The sequence below is a fragment of the Urocitellus parryii genome, chromosome 15 (assembly GCF_045843805.1).
Source record: "Urocitellus parryii isolate mUroPar1 chromosome 15, mUroPar1.hap1, whole genome shotgun sequence".
NCBI classification, from domain to species: domain Eukaryota; kingdom Metazoa; phylum Chordata; class Mammalia; order Rodentia; family Sciuridae; genus Urocitellus; species Urocitellus parryii.
The window spans coordinates 14519614-14542366 of NC_135545.1; the positions used below are offsets into that span (position 1 = coordinate 14519614).

Below are 22753 nucleotides of genomic sequence, written 5' to 3' on the forward strand. Positions count from 1 at the left end.
GATCCTCCTGCCTTGGTCTCCAGAGCCACTGGGATTACAGGGGTACACTGATGGGCCTGGCGTCAGTATCAGAATTGTCCACAGATGTAAGGCTGAATGCTGTCTGATGAAACTTCACAGGCACTTAGTAATGTGGATTATACTCAAAAAAATCTGAAAGATGATACTTAAAGGGTCAGTATCTGGAATGGGATATCCCACATCGAGTCTTAATATAATTTCGGTGGAGTATAAATTTGTAGATCAATTAAGATATAAAACACATGCTCAAATTCACTTTAAAAGGGAAGACCCTTTTTTATTAAACTTACATGTTTTGTTTTCTTCCTTTCAGAATCCTAATTTCTTAAAAAAAAAAAAACCCTTTTGTTTCTACTTAAAAACAACAACAATAACAACCATGAATCAAACAAACCAAGGAAACTATTAAAACATTGCTTTCATGGTGGGCAAGGAGGCAGTGGAGTTCAACATGAGCATAGAAAACTACACCTGGGGCACAGAAAGAAGTCACCACCGTGGGATGCGGTGGTCGAGAAGCAGCGCTTCACCGTCCAAGCAACAGACAGACCGAAGCCCTAATGATCTCACAGATATAATCAATCACTCTAGTTTTAAAAAAAGCACACATTCTCCCCTCCTTTCCCCCGTTCTCCTGGCGACAAGGCCTTCACAGAACATATGTGTTCTTCACCAGCTGCTCCTTGTCATCTGCCGAGCTCCAGACAGTGCGGAGAGCACGCTCCTGCTTCTTGCGTGCTATCCGGATCAGGCAGACCACAGAGGCTCCCAGGAGGAGGATCAGGACCATCACAAACAGACCTGCCAGGACCACCGCTGGGGACAAGATAGGAGACCAGTGAGGCAAGGAGGCAGAGAGGAAGCAGGCGGCTCCCCAGGGATACACGATAGCCTTGAGTGAGCAGGACAAGGAACAGAACTTCTCACAACCCAGAAAGGGCTTGCAGAACTGGAACTAGGGAGACAGCCTGCAGGGAGGTCACCAAGGAGAGCCCCTGAAAAGAGAAGGTGCCGTGCCATGTGCACACGGTGGCTCTTTGTGCTCCTCCTTTTTGAAAAACACCACTTCTACTCCAAACCCCCAGCCACCAGTTGGGGCAAACTGTATGGGATCCTCAGGCAACAGATGCACACCAGGGGTGCAAAACGCTTACCTGTAGTGTGTAACATAAAACCCCAAAGGTTCCAAGTCCACACATACTCCTGGCCAGCAGAGAAAAATGTGACCCTGCAGGTGCCCAAAAGGTCTGCTGGTGGAGTGACACCAGGGTGGAGCTAAGGGTACACCTGGAGCAGGCGCTGGAAGGGACCCAGGTGCTCCTAATTGCTGGGTAGATGTAACAATGGATCGATTGTTCGTCCCACTGCTTAGTGAGGATGCTTTCTTTCTGGGCAGGGCTCTGTCTAAGGTGTGTGACTTCCTGTGCGGCCACTTGACTTCCCCTCCTTCACTGGCTAAAGAACTTCAGACTCTGGCTTTGGGGCATTCCCCTGTCCACCTCAACCCACCCCCCGACCAACTCTTAAGGCCTGGGCAGCTTCCCACCCCCACACCCGGGAAACCAGGTTCCAGTTTCTAGAACCAGGCAGACTTGCAGGCCAGGTCTTGGCTCCTTGGCTGGTAAACAGGTCAAGAAAGAGGCCAAACCAGTGTGGCAAATCATCTATGCCAAGATTCACAACTCGGGCTCAGAAACAAAAGTGAGAGGATGCTGAGCCTCCACGAAAGCCAGACTGCTGGGGGACAGTGGGACTGGCCTGTCGCTCATGCGGCTCTCCTCTCTGGAACCCCTGACCAACTGTTTATACCCTACAACAGTAGAGCTCTCTTCAACCCTCGGGTCAGCCTCAGGTGGCAGAGCCCCCAGGCCTCGTGGTGGAGATTCGTCCTCAGCCACCCCTGGCTGCCTGGGCAGGGAAGGCCTCTGGAATTCCTGACTCACACCAGCCTATCTGTGCACAGAGTGTGCTGGACCAATGGCCACCACATGTTCCAATCTCATGGAAGGACAAGAGCTTTCCACAAAAAGATGTTTAGAGTGAAAAGATAACGTGGGCAAGACAACACAAGCCTGAAGAAACCGCAGCTGAGCAGACGGAGTTCAGCGGAGGAAGGAAGACGGTAGGCAGCTGGAGGACAGCAAGAGGTCACTAACCTTTGGGGCCAAGGGGCAGAACAGGGTACATCTCCTTTCCTGGAAGAGAACACACAACTCTTGAGAGGTCAGCTCACACCCTTCCCAGCTCATGGAGTGGCCACCAACCCAGGCTGCCCCTCAGCCTCCTCAGCCTTGGGGTCCTCGCAGGGAGCTTTTTCTGAGGGACTTCTAACTGTGGGGCTGAGGCCTTGCCATCTGGTGGGATCCAAAGAACAGCCTTCCCACAGCTCTCTTCTGAGGGAAGGAGAAAGGGACTCGAGTCCCTGGGGAGGGCCAACCACCTAACTCTGCTTTGGACTTGGGTCGGGCGGACGCACCAAAGCAGCGCTGCATGCAGGCCTCCTTGGAGAGATAGCTGTTCTTATTGCCCCGGCACCCTCCGTAGATGAAGTTGTCACAGGAGTTCTTCTCAGCATCATAGTACCAGCGCAGGAAGGCTGCCCGGCAGGGCCCCGTGACGGCCTTGGCAGCGCAGTATTCTGTAGGCAAGAGCAGGAGCGCCACAGCAGCACCAGTCAGCAGGACCCCAGAGAAGGGGAAGAGCTAGACGGTGCCTCAGCAGACCCGGCGGAGAAACTTCAGTGGGGAGCTCTCTCAGAGTAAAGGACCTGGGTGAGTTACACAGGGCCACTCTCCCAGCTGCCACTCTGCCCTACATCCTCACATAGCTTCTTCACAGCCAAGACTGGGTTCCCGTACAGATGACACTACGGGAAAGGTGCCAGGGACTGTTCCCAGCACAGACTCAGACTCCACCAGATCTGTCCTGGACCCTCACTGCATACCCAGGAACTGTGAGGTGGAGCTGCAGCAACTCGCCCACAGTCCCACAGCAGGTGGGAGGCAGAGCAGAAGGTAAATTCTAGAACTCCACTCCATTCCCTTTCCAGTAAATCTTCTCCCCTGGCACATCCTTTCTCTGCTAGCATGGAGCACCTGCTGAGGACTGTCACCTCCCATCCTAGTCCAGAATGCTACTACCCAGAAAGGCCAAAAAGCTCTGTTATACTTTCTTTTTTTTGGTACTAGAGACTGAACTCAGGGGGACTCAACCACTGAGCCACATCCCCAGCCCTGTTTTGTATTTTTTAGAGACAGGGTCTCACTGAGTTGCTAAGCACCTCGCTGTTGTTTAGGCTGGCTCTAAACTCGCAATCCTCTTGCCTCAGCCTCCCGAGCCTGAGATTACAGGTGTGCATCACTGCGCCCAGCTGCAATTCTTTTTTTGTTGTTTTCTTTTTTCTTTTTTTTTTTTTTTTTGCAGTGCTGGGAGTGGAACCCAGGGCCTCATGCAGGCAAGGCAAGTTCTCTAACACTGGACCCCATCCCTGGCCCCACCTCAGTAGATGATTTAATTGCCCCTTAGCAAGAAATCATGCATAATTTTTCTTTAGAAAGTTATACCTTCATAGTTGAAAACATCATCAGAGAGGTCATCAGAATCCTGCCTTCTGGGAACTGAAACACAAACATCTTTGTCAGGGAAGCTGGGATGGACACAAGACACATGTCCTAGTGGGGACTAAGTCTATAAGGGCCCACTAAGAGAGCAGAGACATAAGTGTCACCTTTAAGGAAGGGTGTGGACCACAGCACCTCCTAGTCAAAGCACAGGGCAGTGTCAGTGAACAATCCCACCACCTAGAGATCACTATGGAAACTGACCCAGACACCATTTCCGTTGCCATCAGGACAGTGTCGTTCCCACTTTCTGATGCAACTAGAAATTTCATTCTCCTGGGGAAATTTTTCTGAAACAGGATGGAAACCTAAGTTACCATGGCGGGACCAGGTTCTGGATGAGCTTGAGAGGCCAGCCAAGGGAGTGAACAGTGCATCCAGGCAGAGAAGTGCCAGAACAGATACAGGACTCCTGGCCTAGCACAACCGAAAAGCGACTCTAGCTAACCCTGGCATGCTGCAAGCCAGGCGACACCTCACAGCCACCTAACTAAAACATTCTCATGTGGCACATGTGTGACACTTGTGTGAGTCAGAGGCAAGGTCCAGACTACAATTATTGTGTGGGCACCCCGGATTTCTTCCTTGAACGGGTGGGGCACAGTCCCTCCCTCCCTGCATGGCAGGTCTCTCTGCCCCGCCCCCAGCCCACTGCCTGGGGATTGGTCCCTAAGGTGCCTTTGCTAGTGCAGGTACCACTCACCCAGGCTCCTGCTGCAGAGTCCTTAAGCATAAAGGAGGAGTGGGGCGGCTGCTGTGAGCACTACAAAGCAAGCTAACGCCAAGCTCCAGATCAGGAGTGCAGCAGGCCAAGAGGCAGGCGGGCGGCAAAGGATGGAGCCCGGGAGACAGCAACACAACAGGGAGCAGAGGAGGGAGAACAGGCGAGAAAGCTGGGGTGGGGGAGGAGACAGCATAGTGGGGCGAGGCCCGCAGGCAGGGAAGGACCTGAGTCTCCTCTGGGCAGCCAGGAAGCACCACAGAACCCTTAACCCTCCTGTGCGCAGGACAGGATAGCTCCCCAGTGGCAGAATGTTGCAGCCCAAAGCCGGCTGCCCTGGCAGAGCCATGTTTACTGATTCTGAGCCAACAGGACCAGGAGGTGGAAGCCCTCTACAACTCCCAAATTACAATGTCCTTTCTCAACTGCCATCCAGGTGGCCCTCATTCCCTTCGGGGTCCTTTTAAGAACTTACCACTTGGGACAGAAGAAGCTCCTCCATTCCTACTGGAGTCCAGATCATAAATGGAATTTTCTGCAAGGGAACAAATAAACAAAATGCAGAAGATAGTGCACCTCCCCGCTGTGTGTGAAGAAAGGCCAGCAGGTGTGGGTGGTCCTGGTGCCCTCAGGTGCTCCTATCTCTTCTTTTTTGGTTCTGGGGATGGAATCAAGGGCTCTTGACCACCGAATCACATCACCAGCTCTTTTTATCTTTTGAGACAAAGTTGCTGAGGCTGACTTTGAACTCCGATCCTCCTGCCTCAGCCTCTGGAGGTGCTAGGGTTATAGGCGTGTGCCTGGCTCATTTCTTCTGTGGGTGGTGTGTTCAGTCGCATGATTGATTTTGACATGAAGAACCCAGGCTGGCTCTGAGAATTCAACTTTAAGGAAATCAGAGCAAAGACATGCTGAGTGACTTTAAAAAGCAGAGAGGCTGGACAGAGAGGCCAGCCTGGGCAACTTAGGGAGACCTTGTTTCAAAATTTAAAAAAAAAAAAAATTAAAAGGTTAAGAGGCCTACAACGGTGTAAACTTAAAGGCGTGGTGGCACACTCCTGTAATTCCAGCTACTCAAAAGGCTAAGGCTGGGCTGCAGCTGGGGCTCAGCAGAGGAGCACTTGCCTAGCATGTGTGAGGCACTAGGTTTGATCCTCAGCACTACATAAAAATAAATATATTTTGTCTACCTACAGTTAAAAAATATTAAAAAAAAAAAAAGGCTAAGGCTGAAGGATCACAAGTTCAAGGCCAACACAGGCAACCTGGCAAGACCCTGTCTCAAGAAAAAATAAAGAAAAGGGTGAGGACATGGCTCAGTGGTAGAGTATACGCTTAACTTGTGCAAGGCCCTTGGTTCAAACCCTAATACTGCCTAAAAAAGAAAATAAGGTTCAAATGACCAGTTTTATGTGAAGTACCTTTTATTCCCCCCGCAACAAGTTAAGGGGGTGGGTGAAGAGGCTGGCTGGTCTGGGAGTGACCTTGGAGAGGGATCAGGGCTGGCCTACCTACCTACTCTGATGCCACTGACAATCACCTCATAAAACAGCTCCCCTCATTCTGCCTCTCTCCCTACCAAGCAACCTCCCAGCAATCTGCCTGAGAGGCTTGCCTACATGGACTCAAGCGTGGGCAGAGGGACATGAGTGTTGTCCCCTAGGCGTCCTAGTTCTCATTATAAATTAATAATCATTCTTATCTGGCTCCCCAGAGCTCCCCTACCTAGAAGAGCGGACACGCTGGCAAGAACTCCCAGGACTGTGGCTCTGGAAGTTTCCAGCTCTTCTCAGGCTGCTGTGAGAGAACCCGAGAGCCACAGCTGGTGCCACACATGAACTTTCTAGGCCCCTGCAGCTGGCGCCAGGCTCTGGCCCAGCTCCAAGAAGTCAGCAAACCTGCCTTCTCCCAGCAAAACACAACCCTTGCCCCAAGTAGTAACGTTTCTTCTTACATCCATTGGTCCCCTGTGTGTCCCCAACACCTCAATCCTCCTCCTGAGAAGATGGGGAGAGCACAGCGATAAATTTCCCCACATGGCATCATTGCTGATGATGGAAAAGTAAATGACAATTCCCTCAGTTGCCATCTTGGGAAGTTCCAGTTACCCCCCGGAGATGAGGGACTGATCTGTCTGATCTCAGCTCACACTCTGCCTCCTCAGCTCTCCAGACTCTTGCTGAGAGAAAGGCAAACTGCTCCTCAAGGGGTACACTGCTGGGTTGTGTGCTGCTGCACTGCTTTAGACCTGAGGTCACAGCCAAGGCCACTTTTGTTCTCTCTTTACAAACTTAAATAAGCCTATCTGATCTCTGAATGCATAGCTCAAAGCAAAGAGGGATTATAGCCAGTGGGTGACAAACAGAAAGCTGTGAGACAAGGACAGGCAGGGCAGGCTCAGGGGTGACAGTAGGTGCTGAAAGGGCAACACAGTGTCCACACTGAAGAGTCCCAGCCTCAAAGTCAAGTCAGCTGCATGAGCCTGGCTTGGTGGCACACACCTGTAATCCCAGAGGCTTGGGAGGCTGAGGCAGGAGGATCAAGCGTTCAAAGCCAGCCTCAGCAACAGTGAGGTCCTAAGCAACTCAGTGAGACCCTGTCACTAAATAAAATACAAAATAGGGCTGGGGATGTGGCTCAGTGGTCGAGTGCCCCTGAGTTCAATCCTCCTTCCACAAACAACTAAAAAAAAAAACCTGCATGAAGTCATATACTAACATTAAGATAGTGCTTATAAGACTGTCCGGCCAGGGCTGGGGCTGTGGCTCAGAGGTAGAACACTTACCTAGCATGCATGAGGCACTGGGTTCGATCCTCAGGACCACATAAAAATAAAATAAAGATATTGTATCCACACACACACAAAAAAACTGTCTGGCCAGTCACAGTGGCCCATGTCTGTAAACCCAGCAGCTTGGGAGGCTGAGACAGGAAGATCACGACTTCAAAGCCAGTGTTAGCAAAAGCAAAGCGCTAAGGAACTCAGTGAAACCCTGTCTCTAAATACAATACAAAACGGGGCTGGGGGTGTGGCTCAGTGGTTGAGTGCTGAATTCCATGCCTGGTACCCCCCAACCCCCAAAAAAAGAGTGTCTGGACAGCCCCATCTGCGGGCTCTGGAACACCTGGGAAGGATCAGGTCCCAGGATGCCAACACCTCCCTGCCATTAGCTCTCAAGGAGTCCTCCCAGGCTGGGGGTGGCCAGGGCCTGCTGGTAGCATGTTAGGTTTTTATTTAACTGTTAGGCTGTCAGGATCAACATTATCTTGATCCCACGACCCACATTCCAGTGTTAACTCATAATTTGGCTGTATGAACTTTTGTGTCATTTGTCCAAGAGCTAAAAATAACCCAAAGGCCCAGGGAATGGAGGGCAGCCTGTGAGCAGGTTGAAGGTTCCATCCTCCAGGTCTGTGCAGGCGGGCACCTTCAATCAGAAGAAGTCTGTTCTCCCTTTCAGGAAGAGGAGGTGAGGCCTGTGAGGCTGCTGCGCACTGAGCTAGTTTGTTCTGCTTTTTAAATCTCTGGAAGGTTCTGCAGTGAAGCAGCAGCATACAGCAGAGAGTGTCCACATCCAATAAACTATTTTTAAACAGTAAAATTTCCCATACTACCAAGGTCTCACCTGTAACACCAGCACATTTCTCAAGACACTCCTCCTTGCTCTGGTAATTGTTGTCATTCCCTTCACAGCCACCATACACGAATGGCTGGCAAGACCCTTCAGTGACATTGTACCACCATCTGGGGATGGAGGCCCGGCATCGCCCCACCACCTTCGCAACTCGGCAAAAGTCTGAAACACAAAGCAGAACCAAGCTGCTGTGACAGGGCAATATGGCTTCAAAGGACATGCACATTCCTGTAGGAGGAGGCCCGTGATCTTCCTATCTCCAAGAGCACCAGAGCCTTAAGATCCAGCCAGTCCTTCTGTGAGCTGTTTCTAAAGCCTGAGCTGCCTCAGGCCTGCTGAGTCCTTCCTTGGACAGGAAGAACCATGTCATCCAGCAGGAGCCATCCACCCACTCGGCTGTGGTTCAGCTGTGTACTGCTTCTGCCCTTGGCCCCCCTTATCAAGACATACACAACCAATAGAGAAAAATGACCTGCAAAGGCAAACACAGACTCCAGGACCCTTGTGGATGCTGTGCCACCTAACCAGGCCAAGGGGAGCTTAGTCCTGAGAGATCAGAGCTGGCGAAGTGGGGCTAGGAAGGAGATGTGCTGCTGGTGAGTACAGCACCCCCAGGGGCACCTTCCCTAAGTTTTTCTGTCCTCTCCCAAACCAGACAGGCCACTCAAATCACAAAAGCCTTAGAAACAACCTTCCTGATTCTAGTTATCTCATTGGCAATGTAGGCCACACCACCATTGTTTCCACTTGAGCACAAGGAGATAGATCTGGGTTTCAAGGAGTCCCAAAATCTGGCCCTATTTGGGCTGGGGATGTGGCTCAAGTGGTAGCGCACTCGCCTGGCATGCGTGCGGCCCGAGTTCGATCCTCAGCACCACATACCAACAAAGATGTGTCCACCGAGAACTAAAAAATAAATATTAAAAATTCTCTCTCTCTCTCTCTCCTCTCTCACACTCTCTTTATAAAAAAAAAGAATCTTAAAAAAATAAAAACAATTTAAAAAAATAAAAATTCTCTCTCTCTCTCTCTCCTCTCTCACTCTCTTTTAAAAAAAAAAAATCTGGCCCTATTCTAATCAAAGGGAAATAAAAAACAATGTTATAAAACTCCAACCAGATTATTTGCATATAAAAGGCTAGAGGTTGGCCTCTCAGAAAGGGAGAAAAAAAACTAGCCTAGAAGAATCACCTTTCTCTGCATGACTCCCAGGAAAGGAAACCACCAAAAATAACTTGATCATTGGATTCCACACCTCCCTGCATTCCAGTCCCCACTAATACTGATTTGCATAGGGTCCGCACAAGGGTGCTTGATAACCAGGTCTCCATGCAAGCATCCAGGGTGGCAAACATAGACTCCAGGACCCTTGTGGATGCTGTGCCACCTAACCAGGCCAAGGTGGGTCGTTTTACCCCTCTCTAGTTGTTTTGATGTTTGCCTGGCTTATTTCACCAACTGGGAATAACCTCTGAAAGCATACAGGACTGCTGTCTCTCTAAAATACTCCCTGATAGGCATGAAACATCCCAGATGTTTCTCGAAATACCAATCTCTCCATGAAGAAGGCTGCTACTGTACAAGAAGCACACTCCCTTCCCCAGGAGCTCCCACACAAGCCAGGAAGTCCAGGTAACTAACTCGCAGAAAAGGCATGTTCCCAAGCAGGAAGTTATCTAAAAGCAACCATCCATTAAATCAGTCAAAATGCTCCTTATCTGGACGTTTCATGTGAATGAAATCACACAGTATGTCCAGAAAAGGCAAACTGACTGGGACAGGAAGTGGACTAGTGATTCCCTGGTGCTGGGGGTGGGCTGGGCAGTGACTGCAAATGGACACAGGGATCTTTGGGAGATGATGGAAATATTCTAAAATTGGACTGTGGTGATAGCTGCATGAATCTGTAAAATGTAAAAATCTTTGGAATGTATACTTAAATGAGTGACTTTATGGTATGTAAATTAAAAACAAAAACAGGGGACCCGGTGCAGTGGTGTGCCTCTGTAGCCTCAGCTGTTTGGGAGGCAGAAGCCAAAGATTTTGAGGCCAGCATGGGCAACATAACAGGACCCAGTCAACCAGAACCAGAACCACCTGGTTTCTACCTGCAGCAGGTACTTTTGCCCAAAGGTCACTCAACAGAGGATTAACAAGGCCCAGGGAAAACGGCCCAAATCACACCCGTCAAATCCCAGAGGCAACACCGCTATCCACACAAGACAGAAAGGACCCACTGGATTCCGCTACAGTCCCAAACTGAAAACATCGCCTATGCAGGGAGCCGCCAGTAGCAGCCACAGCCTACCAAAGGCCCTGCCACACTGAGCACCCTGGCAATCGCTCTGCTTTATGTCAGTCACACTTTCTAAGCAGTTACTGGTAATAAAAAAAACTTGAGGGAGGAATTGTTTGCCTTAAATGGATGAATCCCATAGTACATGAATTAAATCTCCAAGCAAAGACCAAAGTCCAGAGGGAGGGGCCGATAAAGCTCAAGGCAGCCAGGAGGGAACCACCAGACACCACAAGACCATGGCATAATGGTAGAAATTGGTGGCTTTAAATAAGCAAGGGTGACGGCTACATGCTAGGTGCTGGGAAACAAAAGCCTAGAGTATATAAAGAGGAAAAACGGGGGCTGGTGCTGTAGCTCAGTGGTGGAGCGCTTGCCTTGCACATGTGAGGCACTGGGTTCGATCCTCAGCACCACATACCAACAAAGATGTTGTGTCCGCCGAGAACTAAAAAAAAAATATTAAAAAAAAATTATTTCTCTCTCTCTCCTCTCTCACTCTCTCTTAAAAAAAAAAAAAACGAATAGAGGCACTATGTCAATGAACAATTATAAAAATTTTAAAAAAAGGTGTGTTGGGGGGGACAAAAAAGATCTACGTAAGGTTGAGTGAATTCTACTGCCCAGAATGTAGCCCTCATGTTATAGGTTCAGATCTGCAGGTGTACCATGGGCCACGGGCATGCTGACAGAGCTAACAAGGAACAGGAAACCGAGACACTCAGTAACAGCGTCCAAGAAGAAAACCCACCGTGGAGCACACCAGATGTTTGTGTTTGCCAGCATACCACCTGGGAAACCAGGCTGACATGCAGCAGGTCACTGGGAGCCACCTGCTATCGGAATAATGATGTTAGCTGAATAATTCTACTGCTGTTCTCGCCAAGGGGACCCAGCAATGGAACAGAGGCTCCCCCAGACCACTCCCAACAGCATCAGGGTCTGCCTCAGAGACACCTCTTACCACAGTGCTGCCCAGCACCCCATGGGACTGCAAAAATTTGGATGCGCTAGCACCTGCTCAATCTGTTCTAAAGTGCTGCACACGAACTTCCCAGATCCAAAAAGCAGCCTTGTTTTCAGGTTTGCTTGGGCGAGGAGGAGAGAAGAAAGGACTTCCCTGTTGTCCCACAGGAAGACAGAAACATCTGTATTAAGAGAAAACTCAAGAGGGCTGGGGCTGTAGCTTAGTGGTAGAGTGCCTGCCCAGCATTTGTGAGGCCCTGGCTTCAAGCTCCCATTTAGGGGAAGACTCCTTTCTGTGAGTATGAAAGGAAGTGTCTCAAAATGAGGAGCCTCTTTTTTATTTTTTTAATATATTTTTTAGGGGGGCTGGGGATGTGGCTCAAGCGGTAGCGCGCTCGCCTGGCATGCAGGCGGCCCGGGTTCGATCCTCAGCACCACATACCAACAAAGATGTTGTGTCTGCCAAAAAAAAAAAACTAAAAAATAAATATTAAAAAAAAAAAAAATATATATATATATATATATTTTAGTTGTAGATGGACACAATGTATTTATTTACTTGTTTATTTGTTATGTGGTGCTGAGGATCGAACCCAGTGCTCACACATGCTAGGCAAGCGCTCTACCACTGAGCCACAACCCCTGCCCCACCTGCCTCAGCCTCCCAAATAGCTAGGGCCACAGGAGAGCACCACTACGCCTGGCTACTAAATTGTTTTTAAACTTGTATGGCATGAACCTTTGTTCTGTAGGCTTGAGAGAAATGAGGTCATGGAAAGCAATTTTGGTTTAGTCTGTGTGTTTGCTTTAAAGGAGGCAGTGTTCCGTCATAAAACACATACAGTCTTCACTTCGCCACAAATAACACCAATGAACTTTTTCTTTCATTGCTCTCCAAAAAGCTTTTATAAAAGCCAGAAATATTTTGGTATTTATGATGACTTCTATGATTTGTCATCTTTCTTAAAAAATTTTTTTAAATTAAAGTACCGTGGCAGATTCAGATTAAAAAAATGAGCAGGCATACAGATGCACCCATCATCCCAGGAACTCAGAAGGCTGGCGGGGGGAATCAAAAGTTTGAGGTGTGCCTCAGCAACTTAGTAAGGTTGTCTTCAAAATAAAATGCAAAAAGGGTTAAGGATGTAGCTCAGTGGTAGAATGCCCCCAAGTTCGATCTCCAATACTGGAGGAAAAAGGAAAAGAACTGAAATGAAGAGCATTCCTTACTTTTTGACACCCAATTATTTGCCTCCACCTAACATTATGCCACTCATGTTATGTGCCTATTTCTAATGGTCACAATAAAAATAAACCATGGGGGCTGGGGTAGTGAGTGGTTCAGTGGTAGAACACTTGCCTAGCATGTGTGAGGCACTGGGTTTGATTCTCTGCACCACATAAAATATAAACAAATAGAATAAAGGCATCGTGTCCATCTATACCTAATGAGAAAAAAAAAAGTGAACCATGGCCAAGGATTACGAATTCAAAGCCAGCTTCAGCAACTTAGCGAGGTCCTAAGCAGCTCAGTGAGACTCTATCTCTAAATAAAAATTTTTAAAAAGGGGCTCAGTGGTTAAACGCCCCAGGGTTCAATCCCTGGTACCCCCACCTCCAAAAAAAAAAAAAAAAGAAAAGAAAAAAGAAACGAACCACAAAGCAACACCCCTACTTTAAAATAAGGACTCTGAGCCTTGGGGTGGATAAAGTAAGGCAAATAATAAATAGAGATGGGGTCTAAATTTCCACTCATCTGCTCAGAGCACTTGAGTGCTAAGGTAGGGACCCTTCAAAGGCAGCAGAAACACAGAACTGAGCTGCCTAAAAGCCAAAGAATTCCTCAGGGCTGTTATCACAGTCTGAGGGCTCACCAAGGCCAATTCCCTTCTTCAGAGGTCTCTTTGGGGCCTGGTTTCAGTCACACTTAAATGACAGGGTCACAGATAGCAACATACCAAAAGCACTGGACAAGGCTGGGGGTGGGGGTGGGGGTGGGGGTGGGGTTTGGTTGGACATAATTTCAGGAAGTTATTCCTTAATGAGTTCTTCTATTAAGAAATGACAACAGGGGGCTGGGGATGTGGCTCAGCGGTAGCGCGCTCGCCTGGCATGCGTGCGGCCCGGGTTCGATCCTCAGCACCACATACCAACAAAGATGTGTCCGCCGAGAACTAAAAAATAAATATTAAAAATTCTAAAAAAAAAAAAAAAAGAAATGACAACAGGGGCTAGGGTTGTGGCTCAGCAGTACAGCATTCAGCTGGCACGTGTGGGGCCCTGGGTTCGATCCTCAGCACCACATAAAAATGGATAAAGTAAAGACATTGTGTCCAACTACAACTAAAAATAAATAAATTTATATATATATTTATATATAAAAGAAAGAAATGACAACAGCCAAGGGCAGTGGCACACACCTGTAATCCCAATACCTTAACGAGGCATGAGAATCACAAGTTCAAAGCCAGCCTCAGTTCAAAGCAAGTTCAAAGCAAGGCCCTCAGTAACTTAGTGAGACACTGTCTCAAAATTTAAAAAAAAATAAAAATACTGGGGATTGAACCCAGTTACTCAGGAATGCCAGGCAAGCACTCTATCACTCAGCTATTTTTTTAGGTGTAGATGGATACAACACAATGCCTTTATTTTTATGTGGTGCTGAGGATAGAACCCGGGTCCCGCCCGTGCTAGGCGAGCGCTCTAACACTGAGCCACAATCCCAGCCTCCGAACCTTACTTTTTAAAACTCAATGAAGCACTGTCTCAAAATAAAAAACAGCTCAGTGGTAAAGTGCCCTGGGTTTAATACCTGCTAGGAAAAAAAAACAAAAAAAATCTAGCAATAAATAAATAAATAAAAAATAATTGGTCTTAGAATACTACTGAGAAGCAATCATGAATGATGTCAAGTCCTATTTCGATGCTCACAAATGCAAAATTAAGTACATGTCTTCAAAACATAAGCAAGGGCGAGGCATGGTGCATGCCTGTAATTCTAGCAACTCAGGAGGCTGAAGCAGAAGGATGATAAGTTTGAGGCAAGCCTAGATAATTTAGCAAGACCCTGTATTAATTTAAAAAGTAGTGGAGATGTAGCTCAGTAGTAAGCACCCAATACTACAAAAAAAAAAAAAAAAAAAAACAGGAAGAACAGGAAAAAGCTGCGGGAACCAAATTTGGAAGTACTCACTTCATAATATGTGAAATAAAAATGGAATCCATCTTTAGAAAACAGTAGCATTCTTTTACAAAAGCATCAAAAATGGTTAAAATCACATATTATCTAGGTTGAAGATGTAGCTCAGTTGGTGGAGTGCCTGCCTTGCATGTACAGGCCCTGGGTTTGATCCCCAGCACAAAAAACAAAACAAAAACACATATTATCTAAAATATGACCCTAACTTAAAATCCTGGCAGGCATTTTGAATATTGGCTATTATCAAATTGGGAAACAGACTGGTCTTCTCAACTACTAAATGATACCATGGAAAACAAGTTTCTCTGGTTCTGCAGTCACTAGAGCATTAACCAATGCATCCAGTGGATGGCTCAGATAAATTCACTCAACACAGCCAGCTTGAATGATCTGCTGTCACCTTCTAACAAGGAAATTAGTGGAATTTTTGGCTCCGGGGCACTACCAATCCAATTTTATTTTACAAGCTTGAGAAGATAGTACCTAATCATTCTTCAAAAAGGCAAGTTGGAGCCAGGTCTGGTGATGCAGCCTGTTTATCCCAGCTACTTAGGCGGTTCACAAGTTCAAGGCCTCAGAAACTTAAGGAGATCCTGTCCCCCCAAAATAAAAAAGCACAGCTGGAGTTGTGCCTACTTGGTTGCAAAGCACAAATTCTACATTTGAAAGCACTAAAACACGAACAGAGATGAAACCATATATTTCTCACTTCAATCCTGCCTGTTCTCTCTCTCTCCAAATTAATGATCAACTTGAACTTGTTGTTATCTTTTACTCATGTTATTCATTCAGAGTATGTTATTTTATTTTTGATGTGTGGTGAAGGGATTGCTGGGGATTGAACTCAGTAACTCAGCATGCTAGGTAAGTGCTCTATCACTGAGTTACCCTAGTCCCGAAGTTTTTAAAAACAAGCAAAGATAACTTTCCTAGGGTTCTAGTCTTTAATACACTTTTTACTCCCACGGGTGCTAAAAACTGAAGCACAAGGTCTTCTTGTCTGATATACATGACATTTCCTGGGATTACAGGCGTGCACCACCACACCCAGCTCTGGATCATCTCACCAGCCTGAAGTCCATCATGAAGAGGTCCTTCGGCTATTTCCACTCCGCCCATCTGTTTTTTGTTTGTTTGCAGTACTGGAGACTGAATCTAGGGGTGCTACTACTGAACTACATCCCAGACCTATTTATTTATAGACAGGGACTCACTAAATTACCCAGGATGGCCTGGAACTTTCAATTCTCCTGCCTCAGACTACCAAACTGCTGGAGTTACAAATGTATGTTACTATACCTGGCTGTTTTGTTTTCATTGTTATTTTTTGAGGTACCTGGGATTGAAACAAGGGGCACTCTACCACTGAGGTACATTCCCAGCCCCCCTTTTTTTGGGGGGTGCTAGGGATTAAATTCAGGTACACTCAACCACTGAGCCACATCCTCAGTCCTATTTTGTATTTTAATTGGAGACAGGGTCTTACTGAGTCACTTAGCACCTGGTTTGGAACTCAAATCCTCCTGTCTCAGCCTCCCAAACTCCTGGGATCACAGGCGTGCACCACCATGCCTGGCCCCAATCCTTTTCATTTTTTCTTATTTTAAGACAGCGTCTCACTAAATTGCCCAGGCTGGCCAGGCATGGTGGCGCATGCGCCTATAATCTTAGTGACCCTGGAGGCTGAGGCAGGAGGATCTCAAGTTCAAAGCCAGCCTCGGCAAGCAATTTAGTGAGACCCTGTCTCAAAATTAAAAATAAAAGGGGCTGAGGACACATGGCTTAGTGGTTAAGCACCCTATGTTCAATCCCCCCCAACACACACTAAAAATAAATAAATAAATACCCTAGGCTGGCTTTGAACTTTGGATCCTCCTGCCTCAGCCTCTAAACAGCTGGGATTACAGGTGTGCCCCACCTCACCCAGCAATATCTGTTTCCTCTGAACATGGGTCAGGGCCAAACAGTAAATACAGGCAGTAACATGTAGTGCTGGGGTCAAGCAAAGCAATCTTTCAATCAATGGAGACTGCTCCATGGCCTTCAAAGCTGGGTGTGATGGAGCATGTCTATAATCCTACCTACACAGAAGGACTACAAAGTTCAAGGCCAGCCTGCCTAATTTAGCCATACCCTGACTCAGAATAAAAACTGAAAAAGGTATGTGGGGGAGGGGGGTGTCAAAACATTAACTTTGTTACAAGTGTGAAATTAGTATTTAGTACACAGTAAGCTGAATTATGAGAATTAAAAAGTGTTTAATTTCTTCTCCCTAATGAACAATGTTCGTAGTATGATTCTCAAATGACACGGAGGCAGCAACACTGTAGTCTTTAGATCTGCACTGGCTTCCAGCATTTTATCCTTTGCTCTTTCTGTGTTCCTAAGAGTTGCTTCCCTGTAGGTGTCTACTGGTATGACTTGCTTTGGGACATCACCCACAAGTAACCTTCCTGGTTTCTGTGAAGTAGTCACTAAACTCCTCTGGCCACATAGCCACAGCCTCTGAAATGGCAGCAGTGTCAACATTCCCACAGCTGGCTGGTCTTCTGTCGCTTCACTTATGCTTGGCTGGAATTTCACCTTCAGAAGTTACCACTTCTTCTCTTTGCTGCACTCTTGGGTTTTATCATAGGGACAAGGAGACAAAACATGCAACTACACGCTTCTGCTGTGAACATATGAAACAAGGGATGACACGCAGTGGCCAGGCTCTATGAGACTACTTCTCACTAACACGGGTATAACTTACAGGCCTGAGATCTGAACAGCCAGCAGCTGGCAATTCTACTTTACCCAAATCGTCACTGTGGTAACTGAAATTTGAGCTCTGCTATTAGGGGTCAGAGGTAATTTAATGGAGTTGGGAAATGAAATTCATATGCTGAAAACTGTGCCTTTATTGTAGCTCTGTGGGTCACAGGGTCTCTGTTGCAGCTGTGCTCATCATGGCATAAAAAGCACCATAAACAATATGTAAATAAATGTCCATGGCAATGTTCCAATAAAACTTATTTATGGACACTAAAAACCAATTTTATAAAATTTTCAAATGCCACAAAATGTTCTTCTTTGGATTTTTCTCAACCATTAAAAATAAGTAATAATCAGACCTCTCACTCACAGGCCACATTAGAGGGCATTACAAGCTGCAGTTTGCTAAGCCCTTCTTGAGAGAAGGTTTATAAGAACACTGCTCAGATGGACTCTCTAAGTCTCTTCTGTGGGACCAAACCTATAGCCCAGATTCCTGGGGTTCATATTCCTTAGACCACACATTCCTCAGGTTCCTCCTTTGCCAAAAATGCTGCAGCACACCTATTCACTGCTAAATACTACTCTTCAGAAAAGCCACCAAAAAGAGGTTATTTGCTACAATAATCATCAAGTATTTGGAAATCGTATTTTATACAGAAAAGACAGATAACAGGCCTTCTCAGTATCAAAAGGAAAAAAAAAATGGGGCTTGGGTTGTAGCTCAGCGGTAGAGCATTTGCCTCACATGTGTGGGGCACTGGGTTCGATCCTCAGCACCACATAAAAATGGATAAATAAACAAAATAAAGGTATCTTTAAAAACAAAAACAGGGCTGGGGATGTGGCTCAGCGGTAGCGCGCTCGCCTGGCATGCGTGCGGCCCGGGTTCGATCCTCAGCACCACACACCAACAAAGATGTTGTGTCCGCCGAGAACTAAGAAATAAATATTAAAAAAAAATTCTCTCTAAAAAAAAAAAAACAAAAACAAAAACAAAACAAAATAAAGGTATCATGTCCATCTACAACTAAAAAAAATAAAAAAGGGAAAAAAAGAGTCATTTAATTCAAGAATTACAAAAAACACGGGCAAGGACAAGTATTACCACATACACAAAGGGCTTGGGTGTTCACAGATTTAAAACAGCTGAAAATTTATCACCATGACATCCTGTTTGGCTAAAATAAGACACCCACAAAAGGAAATACTTGGAGCTGTTAAAAATAGGCAAATATGCCAAATGTGATGGCGCAAGCCTGTAATCCCAGCTACTCAGGAGGTTGAAGCAGGAGATCAAAAGTTCGAGGCTAGCCTGATGAACATAGTGAGACCCATCTCAAAATATAAAACAAGCAAGCAGATTTTAGAGGCTTTGAAGATAAGGCTCTGATTATGGAACCACCATGTCCCTCTGGGTTAGGGTGAAGGCTGGGAATGTTAGACAACTAAGACATTATAAATGGGCCTAAATTGAGGTGAAGGTCTTCCTTACATGATTTATATGTATTTGAACCTAGTTAGCACCAAAGTATTTCTTGGTTTGTTTGTTTGCAAATACTACCCTTTGGCTGGGCATAGTGGTGCACATCTGTAACCCCAGCTGCTCAGGAGGCTGAGGCAGGAAGATAGAAATTTTGAGGCTAGAGTTGGGTGTGGTGGCACAAACCAGTAATCCCAGCAGGTTGGGAGGCAGATCAAAAGTTCAAGGCCAACCTCTCAGTACCTTGTTGAGGTCCTAAGCAACTTAGCAAGACCCTGCCTCAAAACAAAAAGATCTAAGGATCTGGGGAATCTGACTCAGTGGGTAAAATGTCCCTGGGTTCAAACCCTGGTATAAAAAAAAAAAAAAAAAAAAGGAAGTAGTTTGAGGCTAGTGTGGGTAATTCAGTAAGAGTCTGTCTCAAAAAAAAAAATAATAATTAAAAAAAATAACTGTGTGTGTGCTGGAGAAGTAGCCCAATGGTAGAATACCCCACTAATGCAAAAAAGAAAAAGAAAAAAAGAACAAAAATTGCCTTTTGTGATCTCCGTCCTTCCCTCTCTGCCGTGGAATGCCCTATTAATCTTGGGCTATCTCCCCATCCTCCATCTCTGCAGTGCAGGGGATTGAACCCAGGGCCTCATTTATGTCAGGCAAGTGCTCTACAACTGGGCTACATCCCCACATCAATCTTGGGCAGTCTGGGGGAATTAGCACACAGAATCTGTAACTTGAATTCACTTGTAAATAACAAAGTGAGGAGACAGTTGGCTCTCTTCCACAGGCCCCATACTGCAAGCTTGCAGATTCATTTTTTAAAAACTATGCAAATGGGAAGTTTTTCTCTAACACAAACTACCAACATCCTAAGTGTTTTGAAGATTAAAGGAGCTTTTAATCCAGGATTATAAGTGCTTAAAATAATATTTGGCAAAATATTTTTTTTCCAATACTAGGGAATGAACCCAAGGCCTCCTCATACATGCTAGTCAAGTGCTCTACCACTGAACTACATTCCCAGTGGCAATAGCTTTTTTTTTTTTAATATTTATTTTTTAGTTGTAGTTGAACACAATATCTTTATTTATTTTTATGTGGTGTTGAGGATCGAACCCAGGGCCTTGCCCCTGCTAGGTGAGCGCTCTACCGCTGAGCCACAACCCCAGCCCGGCAATAGCTTTTAATAAATAGTAGATGCTGTATTTTATGAACACTAGAATTTAATTTAGGAATGGAGGGAATGAAGATGAAGAACAAAACATTTCACTAAAAAGTGCAACCAAACATGGTGACTGAGGACATCAAATCATGCATCACCCATCCCCTGATTTTCTTGCTGCACAACCATCTGCAGAGCCTCCAGGGATCAGAATAAGAAGGGACAAACAGCCCAGAGTGGTGTCACATACATGTAATCCAGTGACTCAGAAGGTTGAAGTTTGAGGATCCCAATTTCCAGGGCAGAGTGAGCAATTTAGTGAAACCTGTCTCAAAATAACAAAAAGGCCCGGGGATGCAGCTCAGTGGTAAAGCCTGTCTGGGTTTAATCCCTGCACCAAAACACCATCAATCAGGAGGTGGGGGAGGGCTGGGGATGCAGCTCAGCGGCACAGTGGGAGTAAAAACAATCATGCTCTGCTTACCCATCTGAACACTGAGAGTGCCTTTTCCCTAAAGAATGAGAAACACAAGGTTTGTGTGAATGAAGAGTACAGAACACCAAGGAGGTACTCGGGCTGTTTCTGGCTTTTGCTTTTAAGATGGGATTTTGCTGAGTTGCTCACGCTGGTCTCAAACTCCTGGGCTCAAATGATCTTCCAAACTCAGCCTCCCAAAAGGCTGTTTTTAATTCTACCAGGCAAAATTCCAAAGCTTTTTTATAATCAGACTTAGTTTAGAGTGCTCTATGAAGCCACCTATTTTGGTTAGATTGTACATATTTGAGCGCTTCAGTTTCCAGTACAGAAAGCTATACTACCTACCTATCACCTCTAGGCTTGGGTGTCTGCAAACTGTCATTATTAGGACAAATAATTCAGAAACTCTAAAACAACCTCTATTTATGAGGAAAGAACATTTACAATGACAAATCTAAGTTAAATTATTAGGGTTATAAAATCTTGGTGTTTTAGATATAAAATTTTGACATGTTTAGGTATGAAATTTTACATTTCATAAACTATCAACACAAAGCAAACCACTACTCCTATCATCACTTCACATTTATCACTGAAAAAGGACTATAAATTCTACCCTTACCAAAGTCTACAGCAAGAACTGAGTAGCCCATCAGAGTACTTGGAAGGAAACAAGTTGTTCCAAATCCTTCCCATGCTATGAATTCATTCAGGGGTTCTTCTTCTTCTTCTTCTTTTTTTTAAAGCTGTCAATGTTTGTTTGTTTGTTTATATGCTGATGCTGAGAATCAAACCCAGGGCCTTTTTTTTTTTTAAAGCTGTCAATGTTTGTAAAAATGGATGGGAGTTCATAACCCACTTAAATCAAATGTATGAAATATGATATATGATATGTCAAGAACTATGTAATGTTTTGAACAACTAATAATAAAAATTTTTTAAAAAATAAAATCTTGAAAATTCAAAAAAAAATAAAATTAAGTTTGACAATTCAATAAAAGAAAAAATAAGAAATATCTTGAAAGTTAGGCAATCCCAAAAAACCAAATACCAAATGTTTTCTCTGATATAAGGAGGCTGATTCATAGTGGGGTAGGGAGAGGGAGCATGGAAGGAATAGATGAACTCTAGATATGGCAGAAGGGTTGGAGGGGAAGGCAGGAGAATGGGGTTAGAAATGATGGTGGAATATGATGGACATTATTATCCAAAGTACATGTATGAAGACACGAATTGAATTGGTGTGAATATACTTTGTATACAACCAGAGATATGAAAAATTGTGCTTTATATGTGTAATAAGAATTGCAATGCATTCCACTGTCATATATAAATAAAAAAATGAAAAAAAAAAAAAAGCTGTCAATGGTTGTTTATTTATTTATTTGTGATGCTGAGAATCAAACCCAGGGCCTCAAACATGCTAGGCAAGCACTCTACCACTGAGCCACAACCCCAGGTTCTTAACCTTTTGTGAAGCAAGAACCAGTTTTGAAATTAGTGAAGGCTAATGAAACTTGAACAATGATTTTCAACCTTTTTTTTTCACCATCACTCCTCTAAGGAGGTTCTTTAGATACTTTTTTTCTAATCAACCCATGAAATTTTATTATTTTAATTTATGCATTTATTTTTCTGAAGCCATGGACCCAGAACCAGATTCAGAGTCACTGTGAGCCAGGCATAGTGGCAGACATCTGAAATCCCAGTGACCTAGGAGGCTAAGGCCAAAGGATCATAACTTTGAGATCAGCCTTAGCAATTGCCTTAAAATAAAAAGAACCGGGAATGGAGCTCTGTGGTAGGGTGCCACTAGGTTAACCCCCGTACTACAAAAAAAAAAAAAAAGGTAAAATGGCTTTCAATGAAAATGGATTTCAAATAAACTTCAAAGTAATTAAACTTTTAAGTTCCTGGGCCTCAGCATCCAACATTCTGGCATTTCATTCTCTCACAAGAAGTTTTCCAAAAAAATCTTGTCAGAAACAGCTTGTGAAATATACTCGTGACCAGGATCATACAATGAACCCATAATCCATACTCCAATGCTTCTGGAGTCATCTGCAAAATTTTCAGTAGTCCTATGCCCACCAGGCCAAAGCCTCCTTGATTGACGAAGTCATTTCAGTGCAACCCGTGCAGGGCAACTCATCCCTTATCTGGCCTACCTGTTGGCTTCAGAACAGACAAAAAGAGGCATGGCTGCCTGGCCAGCTACCCTAGGACAAGCCTGAGTGTGCACGATTTCGACCACAGGTAAAATGAGGGAGAGTGAAAGAAGTTTGCTTTCTCCATCCCAGGCTGAGCAAAGGAAACGAATGTTTCTGTTGGAAAGAGGCCACTTTCCCTTGGTGGACCTAAAGTCAAGGCCGTCATCATCCTGTAGGGACTGTAACCCGTGAGCTCCCAAAGCTCGGCTGT

General features: G+C 45.4%; 1 protein-coding gene across 1 annotated transcript in view; it reads right to left on the reverse strand.

The window, feature by feature from the left end:
* Nucleotides 1–297: 297 nt before the first annotated feature.
* Spint2 (serine peptidase inhibitor, Kunitz type 2) overlaps nt 298–22753 on the reverse strand; it is a 28063-nt gene continuing 5607 nt past the window's right edge. Inside the window, exons 2-7 of the mRNA XM_026412139.2 lie at nt 7989–8159; nt 4838–4897; nt 3585–3638; nt 2498–2659; nt 2178–2216; nt 298–837 (exon numbers count right to left, since the gene is read on the reverse strand). Coding sequence (XP_026267924.2) covers nt 671–837; nt 2178–2216; nt 2498–2659; nt 3585–3638; nt 4838–4897; nt 7989–8159 — 653 coding nt within the window. The 3' untranslated portion in view covers nt 298–670. The remainder of the gene's footprint in view (nt 838–2177; nt 2217–2497; nt 2660–3584; nt 3639–4837; nt 4898–7988; nt 8160–22753) is intronic.